We start from the raw sequence: 10,356 nt of genomic DNA, 5'->3' as shown, positions 1-10,356 counted from the left end.
TGATATCATGTTCTTATAAAGATACAGAATTTTAATTGGGTTTATGTGCCATGAAAAGAAATGATACATGCAGATGTACATTTTATATGTTAGTAATCATCACCGTCTTCAAAATGACCAAATTAAGGCTATGGGACAGAAAAGTCAATCTGACAGAGTTATTTTTGTGTAGGAAGTGAAGCCAAGATAAAAACATGTTTTCTGTAAAAGCCTTGATAATTTAAAAAAATGTATATATGTGAATATCTTTATAAATTTCCATTATTCTTCATTGTATTGTGGAACAACTGACTTTCTAGGAAAGCTATTTCCGTGGCTTCATAGGATTACCAGAGGATTAGGTATTTTTAAATGGCACGTGCATTACTTCTCTGAGTTTATTAAGATGGTAATAAAATCTTACAGAAAACTTCTAACAGGTGTTTTCTACCGTCCTTTGCTTCTGGGCTGTCTTCTCCTAAAATACCATAAACTGTTTTGTTTGTTTGTTTGTTTCTAAAGTCTGAGAATGACTTTTGTGGGACAGTGGAGGTGGGGGGTGTCTACGGGATGAGAAGCTTGGCAAATAATTCGTTTCCAAGGATACATAATTTCCGCCCTTCAGCCAGGTTCATCCACAGTCAGTAGTGTAATTGAGTTTAGTTCTTCCTGGTCTTTCAAACGAAGTAACCCTTTTGCCAGTTACAAACCCTACTTGCAATTCTATTTTCTATGGGCTCTTAATTATTGAAAGAGAGGATTAGTCATGAATCTCCTTCTTTTTCACTCCTTTGCTAGTCAAGCTCAAGTTCTGCGAGCAAACAGCAACAGCAAAAGCAAACACTTTGGCGCCAACACTTAGCCTTGCCTCACTTTAGAGGCAGAATTATATAGGCTTGTTTGCTTAACAACTCAGATAGGGGGCGGGGAGGGTGACGGGAGGGAACGAGGGAGGGATCGAAGGAGGGGACGAGGGAGGGGACGAGGGAGGGGACGAGGGAGGGCCCGCCCCCCTTGGAACAGGATTGGTTCCCTCACTCCCTTTAGACGTTCACTTTGCATCTCGGTTGGACAGGTTGAGAAACATGTCATTAAGGTGTTGTCAATATGAGCCCTTTAGGTGTGGGCGTTCCCTAGGTTTGTGGTTTTAGACTTTCAAAGGGACGGACTTATTATTGGCTGTGGGATCAAGTTAGTGAAACTGGTCTTGTATATGTTGAAAAATGCCTTCCTAACAGGAGGCGCCAAGGAGCTTAAGTGTAACTCACACACAGTAAAGAAAATGACGAAAGTTCCTCCGGGGTTTGATTTCAGTTTCTTAAATGACGAAGAGGCCAGGAAGATCCTTCAGGTGCTGGAAAGAAATGAGGAGCTACGGAGGGCCGAGAAGGACAGGATCAGGTACAGAGCAAATTCATTTCTCTTGTGCTGGGCCTGGGTCCAGCAGGGGCCAGGGATCCGCGGGGAAGGCGCGGAGCTCGCGCGGGGCACCTGCCCGGGGGTGCTTCGGGCGGCTGCTGCGGAGGCTGCGGAGGCTGCGGGTCGGGAAGAGAAAACCGCGCCGAGTTGCCCTCTAAAGGACTTTGGGATGACTAGTTGGTACCCTCTCCATCCATCGCATACCAGACGGGCTCGGCTGCGGGTCTGGGGTCGCGCAGGGTGGGGGTCCGTGCGCTGCGGGGGCCGCGCAGCCACGCCGTGGTGTGCCGGGTGTCTGCTGGGCCATCGCGGGGCGTGGGCCGTTCCAGGCAATGAAACGCGGCGGGGGCGCGATCTGGAGCGGAATCCTGGCTGCTGCTCACTCCGCGGCCTGCGCGCACCCACGTGCTCCCACGGGTCCGACAGAACTTCCACCCTCGCCTAACACAGTTTTCCCTCGGCACCAGAGGCGAATCTCCCCACCCCACGGGGGCAGTCAGCGAAGCCTGGGAGAGCCGGCACCTCACGGGAGGCGAAAGGTCCCCACCCCAAGGGTAGGAACTCGAGGAATTTGTCAAATAGAGACTTATGTGGGCGAATGGGACTTGGACACACGGGGTTGGCTGGAATGGTTGGATCTCCTTGTGCGTGGTGCCGTGGGGAGGGAGATTCTGCGAAATTTCATCCTTGACCTTACTATGCACTGTTGTAGGTGAGGGATTGGTTACTAAAGAATGAAATCCAGAGACACAGATAATGACCTGGGATGTAAATTAACCAGTTTTTCTGCTGGGGAGTGTAAAGGGACTCTCGCCAATGTTGGAATATACCCATGTAAGTCTTTCTCTAGATAACTGGGGAAGGGAATTCAGGACATCACTCTCAGGTCACACTGTGTGCCATTGATTGGAATTTAGCAAGTCGTTTTGTTTTATGATCAACTGCTTGCTAATGTGAGTTCCAGGTTCCCAATTATTTCTAGATATCCCCACCTGCCTGTCCCCCACAGCTGACAAAAGAAACCCTCCAAGGACCCTCTTCAAATTGGAAAATCCAGTTAGTCTTTATAGAAATAACTAGAATATACTAAGCCCCATGCCCTAACTTCACCCTTCTCCCCTAAACATGACTCTTTGGGGGATGAAGGAATATTTGAAGTTGGTGAATGTGGATTTCATACCATCAATCTCTGCCTTGAGAAAAAGTGGCTTTATCATTCCCCTCCCCTGAACAGTGTAGAAAGTGTGTCTTCATGAGAACAGTGTGCCGCACCACACACACCCACGTGCGTGTACTTTCTCATGTGCACATGCACCGCACACAGGCACACCCAACTCTCGGAAGAAGAACTTCTGAACTGCACGGAATTTCAATGCATACTCCAAAGGCACTAAGAAACTGCGGTTATTCTCAGTGTGTCTTACCGGAAGTGTTTCTTGTCTCTGAAGAGGATGGGGCTTCTTAAGTGATCCATTGTGTATTGGGGGAAATTGAGGGGAGAATTAGAAAATAAGGAGAGAAGCTTTCATTTAAGATGTTATCTTGGCTTTTTATTTTTGACCTGATGCTTGCCTTTGTTGTGTTTTCTCTATTGCAACTCATGACGCCCACTTCGGTTGACTTTAGAGGCAACTGGATCTCCACATAGATCTATTCAAAGCACATGTATCTACACAAAGCCATTGGGCTGGGCATTAGAAGGAAAGTCAAAACACACTTTCTAATTTCATGGCACTCATATCCTAATGGAAGCATCAACAGAAAAAGCCATAATGCTAAGACAAAATCAATACTGTATTATACTAATTATTAAAAATATTTAATTGCCCAAACAATTTGAAAAATGTCACCATTAAAATACAAAAATCATTTAAGGAAAGTAGATGTGTGGACCAAATACCCAAGGCAATGATTTCTAGTACTGTCTTTTCCTTTGATTAATTCCCCACTTCCACTATCAAATACCCGTGTCTGGCTTGCGGTCTCCATGGGATTGTTCTGCTTACCCACTTCAGGCTCATATGTATTAATTTCAGTAGCAGATATTGGCATTCAGAAAGTTCCTGAGACAACATGTCAACTTGGCTGCCTCTTCTGCTCATTTTCTTGATACGTGTGATCATATTTTCCAAATCAAAAATCAGGACACATGACTTACAACTCAAGAGTATAATTTCATTCTGTTCTGGCTTGGCATATAGGAACAACAACAAAAAAGAAATGCTTCGACAGGCCTGTCTGAGAGACTCAGGGAAGCCTTTTTACTATATTGAGAAAGAGCTTCAAGACCTCTTGACTAGAACAATAAGGGTCCAAATGGGGAAGTTTAGAAAGTTAGCAGGTTGGGGAATGGCTGATGAGTTCATTCATATCTATGATAGGCTTGAGGTATCTACAAGACAACTAAGAAGAAATACAGGTACCCTATAGTTAGCAATATAGAACTACAGTGTTGGGGCTGGGCCCGGTGGCTCATGCCTGTAATCTCAGTGCTTTGGGAGACTGAGGCAAAAGGATCGCTTGAGGCCAAGAGTTTGAGACCAGCCTGGCCAACACAGCCAGACCCTGTCTCTACAACAAAAATTAAAAATAAATTTAGCCTGACATTGCTGCACATACTTGTAGTCCTAGCTACTCAGGAGGCTGAGGTGGGAGGATCCCTTGAGCCCAAGAGTTCAAGGCTGCAGTGAGCTATGATCGTTCCACTCCAACCACAGTGACACAGTGGAGACTCTGTCTTTAAAAATAAAATAAATAAAATAATTAAAAAAAAAAAAAACAAAGAACTACAGTGTCATGCAGGGCCAGAGATATTCTGAGATGGATGTGAGGGTAGTTGAGTTCATCATGCAGAAGGCAGCAGCCTCACCCACAGAGAAATCCCTGAACACATAGAACTTTTTCCTGATCTGTCTCATCTGTACCAGACCTCTATGGTTCCAACTTACCAGGAAAGTATTTGCATTAAATATAATAGTTAATGTTCTAATATATAGTTTATTCAAATTTTTAAGAAAAACACCAAGATTCAAACTGATAAATAGGCAAAAGATAGAAATAAATCATTCACACCAGAAGATATCCAAACAGTAAACATAACAGATGGGAAAATGTCCACCCTCACAGTAGTAAATGAAAATTGAAGTAACCTTGAGATAGCATGCTGCCCCTTTAAAAATAACAGAAAAAAAAGTCTGTGAGGGTTAGAATGAAATTGATAGATTCTTCACATTGTTAGTGACATTGTAAGTTGGGTTACAAGCCTTTTGGTGAGCATTATGGCAATATCTATCAAGATATGTCTTATGCTTGACCTAATGGTCCAATTCTTGTATATTTCTCATTAGTAGGAGATTAAGCTGGAGGAGATGGCCACACCAATATATATTAAGTGCTGCCTTTTTATGTAATAATAGTAATTATTGTGGTAATAATGACAGCTAACATTTATTAGGCCCTTACTGTATACTAGACACTGTACTAAACATGTTATACAGATTTAATTAATCCTCTCAATAACCTCATTAGGTATACACTTTAATTCTCACTTCACAGAGAAGGAAACAATTGAAAAAGATTGAGTATTTTGTCCAACTTAAGCAGCAAAGCCAGAATTTAAAATCCAGATCTATCTCAAAACTACTTTACCCATCAAGATTGGATAATCCTCACAACCATTTCTTGGGGTATTATTAATGGCTTTTTAAAGAAGAAAAACTGAAATTTAGCAACGTTAAGGAACTTGCCTAAGGTCACACAGCTCATAAATGTCAGAGACAGAATTTGAACCTAAATGTATCTGGCATCAGAACCAGATGTTACAGTGCCTGGTGTCATCAAGTTTTTAAATGGCATGTCTAGATTTAGATCATTTTTTGCTCTGTGGCAAGATTGCAGCCCGGGAGGGTTTTCCAGAATTTAGTTATTTCTGATTGATTTACAGTAATATCCTTGAGCTGTGGCACAGTTCTGAACGGGACTGTATATGTCAAAGTCATGAAGTGTTCTATAGCTGGTGGCAGCTGCCACATCAGGCAGACATTAAAAGCCAGATACACAAGCCTCCTGCCTCCCCTACACATTCTGCCTGCCCCCTCCTCTCCCAGCCTGTGAAATCTGCCTCTGGCTAAGGGGCAGAGTTTCTAGAGACATTGGATGTCTACTGATTGGGCTTTTACTGTGTGCCGGACACTGGGTTGGCCCTGAGAATACAGTGGAAAATAAAACACAGATTCTGCCCCAAATGACATCAGTCTACGAAAGGTTTCCATTGGTGATAGAATGTGTCAGATGAAGTGTTCACATAACTGTAGCTCATCCTTAAGCAGTCCTATGTGGCCTGGAAAAGGGACAACAAGAACAATGCCTGGAAGTCACAAGTGTGCTCAAGAGGCTTGAGCAAGTTCTGATACATAACAAGGTATCAGATTAACACACTGCGGATCTCTGAGCTGTCTGCACTTTCCAGTGGCATCCAATTTAGTTAATTGCTTTAAACTGAAGGAGAACTTTCTCTCAGATACATTCTCCTGTCTAGTTACTCCCGTGGATTTGTCCCCATAGGCAACACACACAGAACTACTATAATAATATCGTTCCATATCCCAATGCCAAGGAGCAGGGGTTTTTTTTAAGCTTAGTGATATTATCACTCCTTTAGCTTATACAGTCTTTCATATTTGTTTTTTTATCCTCATCCTCAACCTGATAAAGCAAATACTATTATCTTCTTTTTCAAAAGCTAATAAAACAACTGTAATAATAGCTAACATTTGTTGAGTACCGACCCATGCAAGCTCTTTGTGTGCACTATCTCATTCGATTCTTACAACAACTGATGAGTTCAGGGATATCTTTCTCTCCATTGGACAGAGGAAGCTTAGAGAGGATAAAGGGAGTGTCCGACCTGGGAACTCCATCTGTACATAATCACTGTGCCGTGCTGCCTCCTACAGTACCAAAAAGTTGAAGCAGCTTTCCTCACCTGGCACATCTAGCTCATAACAGAACCAAGACTGGCATCTATCCACTTTAAAACTCTTGCTATTTTATCTCCACTCACCATAAAAATAAAAAACACACAATTCCATGTAGTCAAATGCCCAGCTAAAAGTTGGAGATGTTATGACTAAGGAAAATGGCATAATGGATATGGGAGGATAACTAGTACCATCTGCTTATATAGAAAAATTGCTGGCAACCGTTTATGTTAAAAAATGCATATATGCGTTCTGTAAGGACGGACTTTATACTGTTAAAATGATTATCTTTGGGGAATGACATTTAAAGGGACTTTAACCCTTTTACTACTGTTTTATTTTTGAGTTATCATATGTTATTTAAAATAGGCCAGGCACTGTGGCCTGTAATCCCAGCACTTTGGGAGGCCGAGGTGGGTGGATCGACTGAGGTCAGGAGTTCAAGACCAGCCTAGCCAACACGGTGAAACCCCATCTTTACTAAAAATACAAAAATTAGCCTGGCGTGGTGTCTGGCACCTGTAAGCCCAGCTACCTCGGAGGCTGAGAGAGAAGAATCGCTTGAACTCGGGAGGTGGAGGTTGCGGTGAGCCAAGACTGCGCCGTTGTACTCCAGCTTGGGTAACGAGCAAAACTCTGTCTCAAAATAAATAAATAAATAGAACTGTTTCTTTGGATAATAAATATGGAATGTTTGACTATTTTTTACTTTCATACATGTTTTTTTATGAAGGTAAAATAGTTTTTAAAAATGTCTTTTAAAAAATAAATAACTTTTACTGGTAAATTTCTTTTTTAAAATGTCTAAATGTTTTTCTGCCCTTGTCCTTTTCTTTACAATGTTAATGTGTGAACAGGTAAGTTGGTATATGGTAAGTTGTACATCAACCTTGATTCCTTGTGGTCAAGGATTATTTCAGGGATGGAGAGCCTCACACACTTAGGTACTCAATACCTAGTCAAATGGAACTTAACTTACTGCTATAGGAAATACAAACTAAGGGAAAGAAAGATCTGAGGAAACCAGGTGAAGGGCGAAAGAAGGTCAGGTGAAGGTTAGTCAGAAAATACTTTCATTCCTCATTAGCACAGATGGTCTTAAACCTAAGAACCACATGAAGGTCAAAAGGAGGTCAGGTTAGGTTCAGTAAGAAAATGCTTTCCTTCCCGGTTAGCATAGCAGTGTCTTAAAACTGAGAAGAAGGTGGCTAAGAACTAAGGAGGGCTAGCTAGGGCATGATCTGTCATAAACGTGGGTGGATTCTCTCCTTCACCTTCATTCAGGTCGGTTTTTCTGTAGTGAGTTATTCCCCAGGCTGTGAGATTTGAGAGCTATAGGCTCATCGCCCTCTCCTTCTCAGGATGTTTCTTTATTGACATTGCCAATGGCCCTATTAAAAGGCCATACTTCAAATATTAACAGATCACAGGAGCCAGCTTCCTCATTCCATGGTGTGTTAGGCTTTCTAGATGAAAGAGGAAATGGGAGATGACAGTGACCAAATTCCCTGCACCCCAACATAGACTTGTGTTTTTTTATATTGATCAAGCTTGCCTTGGTTTTAACTTTGAGACCATGCATTTAACAGCAATTGAGGGAGGAAAGGGGTGGGGGAGGGAGTAACTTATCCTGGCAACCACTATTTTGTTCTTCATCACTACAGTTTTATTTTTTAAAGAACGTTATATAAATGGAAGCACAGAATACGTAACCTTTTGAGAATGGCTTCTTTAACTCAGTAAAATGAGGGTCACACAGGTTGTTGTATGTATAAATGATTCATTCTCGTCAGGCAAGTTCGCTCACGCCTGTAATCCCAGCACTTCGGGAGGCCGAGGTAGGAGGTTTCGCCATGCTGGCCAGGTCGAGACTAGCCTGGCCAACATGGCAAAACTCTGTCTCTACTAAAAATACAAAAATTAGCCAGGCATGGTGGCGCGCATCTGTGGTCCCAGCTACTCGGGAAGCTGAGGCAAGAGAATCACTTCAGCCCAGGAGGTGGAGGTTGCAGTGAACCAAGATTGTGCCACTGCACTCCAGTCTGGGTGACAGAGCAAGACTTCATCTCAAAATAAATAAATGAACAAATAAATAAATAATTCATTCCTTTATATTGCTGAGTAGTATTTAGTATTTCATTACATAGATTACTACAGTTCGTTTATCCTTTCACCCACCGAAGAACACTTGTATTGTTTACACATTTTAATGATAATGAATAATGCTGCTATCAACATCCATGTGCAGGCTTTTGTGTAAACATGATTTTTATTAGTAGTGGAACTGCTGGATCATATTCTTGAATTTGCAAGAAACTGCCAAACTGTTTTCTCCACAGCTGTACCATTCTGCATTCCTACCAACAGTATATGAGTTCCAATCTCTGTCTTTGTCATTCAGGCTACTACAACAAAATACCTTAGACAAGGTAATTTATAAACAGCAGAAATCTATTGCTTATAGTTCTAGACCCTGGGAAATCCAAGATCAAGGCACTGGTAGATTCTGTGTTTGGTGAAGTCCCCTTCCTCATAGAGGGTGCCTTCTCTGTGTCCTCACATGGTAGAAGGGGCAAAAAGGCTTTTTCTCAGGCCTCGTGTAAAAGGGCACTGATCCAGTCATGAGAGAGGAGCCCTTTCAACCTAATCACCTCCCAAAGGCCCCATCCCTTACTACCATCACCTTGAGGGGTAGGGTTCAACATGTGAATTTTGGGGGGACACATACTTTCAGACAAGAGCACAGTAGTTCTTCAGTCTTGCCAGCATTTGGTATTTTCAATTTTTTTTTTATTTTAACCATTCTAATAGGTATCTCCTCATGGATCTCCTCATGTTTCAATTTGCATTTCCCTAGTGACTAATGATGGTAAACATCTTTTTAAGTGCTTACTTGCCTTCCATATATTCTCTTTGGTGAAGTATCTGTTAAAGTCATTTGAAGAGTTTTTAATTGGGTTATTTGTTTTCTGATTGATGAATTTTGAGAATTCTTTGTATATTCTAGACACAGGTCTCCTGTTGAACACCAAGTTTGTAAACATTTTCTTCCCATCTGTAGCTTGTCTGAACTTTCTTCCTGTGTCTTTGCAGAGTACAAGTTACCCAGTTTGATGAAATCCAACGTATCAAACTTTTTTCTTTTATGAATCATGCTTTTCGTAGCATTCTAAGAATACTCTGCCTCAGCCCAGATTACAGACATTTTCTCCTATGATTTCTTTTTGAAGTTTTATAGTCTTATGTCTTACACTGACGCATTTTGAAATAAGATTTATGTAGAGTGTGAGGCTTAGATTGAGGCTTATTTTTGCATATTAATGCCCAATTATCCCAACACCATTGTTGAAAGACTGTCCTTCATTAAATTGCCTTTGCACCTTTGTAAAAAATTTGCTATATTTTTGGAGTCCATTTCTGGATCTGCTCTTTTCCATTGATCTCTATGTCTTTTCCTTCACAAATACTATGGTATCTTGATTACTGTGGCTTTATAGTAGGTCTTAACATCAAGCAGTATGCTTCCTCCATTTTTTTGTTTTGTTTTGTTTTGTTTTGTTTTTGTTTTTGTTCTTTTGAGACAGGGTCTCTCTTTTTCACCCAAGCTGGAGTGCAGTGGCACAATCTCGGCTCAATGCAACCTCTACCTCCTGGGTTCAAACTATTCTCATGCCTCAACCTCCTGAGTAGTTGGGATTACAGGCGTGTGCCACCACACCTAGCTAATTTTTTTATTTTTATTTTTAGTAGAGACAAGGTTTCGCCATGTTGGCCAGGCTGGTGTCAAACTCCTGACCTCAGGTGATCGGGCCCATCTTGGTCTCCCAAAGTGCTGGGATTACAGGCGTGAGCCACTATGCCCAGTCAGAATGAATTATTTACACATACAACAACCGTGTGACTCTCAAAGGTGTTTTACTGAGTTAAAGAAGCCATTCAATTTATTCTTTGTTTTTAAAACTATTTTGTCTATATCGTT

General features: G+C 41.7%; 1 protein-coding gene across 4 annotated transcripts in view; it reads left to right on the top strand.

The window, feature by feature from the left end:
• The first annotated feature begins 1,051 nt into the window (after positions 1 to 1,051).
• The window catches only part of LOC105493652 (exophilin 5), a 90,369-nt gene continuing 81,064 nt past the window's right edge, over positions 1,052 to 10,356 (top strand). For all 4 annotated transcript variants that reach the window (XM_011761479.3, XM_011761481.3, XM_011761480.3 and 1 more), the window contains exon 1: positions 1,052 to 1,380. In XM_011761479.3, coding sequence (XP_011759781.2) covers positions 1,193 to 1,380 — 188 coding nt within the window. In that variant the 5' untranslated portion in view covers positions 1,052 to 1,192. The remainder of the gene's footprint in view (positions 1,381 to 10,356) is intronic.

This window comes from Macaca nemestrina, chromosome 12 (assembly GCF_043159975.1).
Source record: "Macaca nemestrina isolate mMacNem1 chromosome 12, mMacNem.hap1, whole genome shotgun sequence".
Taxonomy (NCBI): domain Eukaryota; kingdom Metazoa; phylum Chordata; class Mammalia; order Primates; family Cercopithecidae; genus Macaca; species Macaca nemestrina.
Note: the sequence above shows the minus strand (reverse complement) of the source record. Positions and strands in the feature narration are given on the sequence as shown.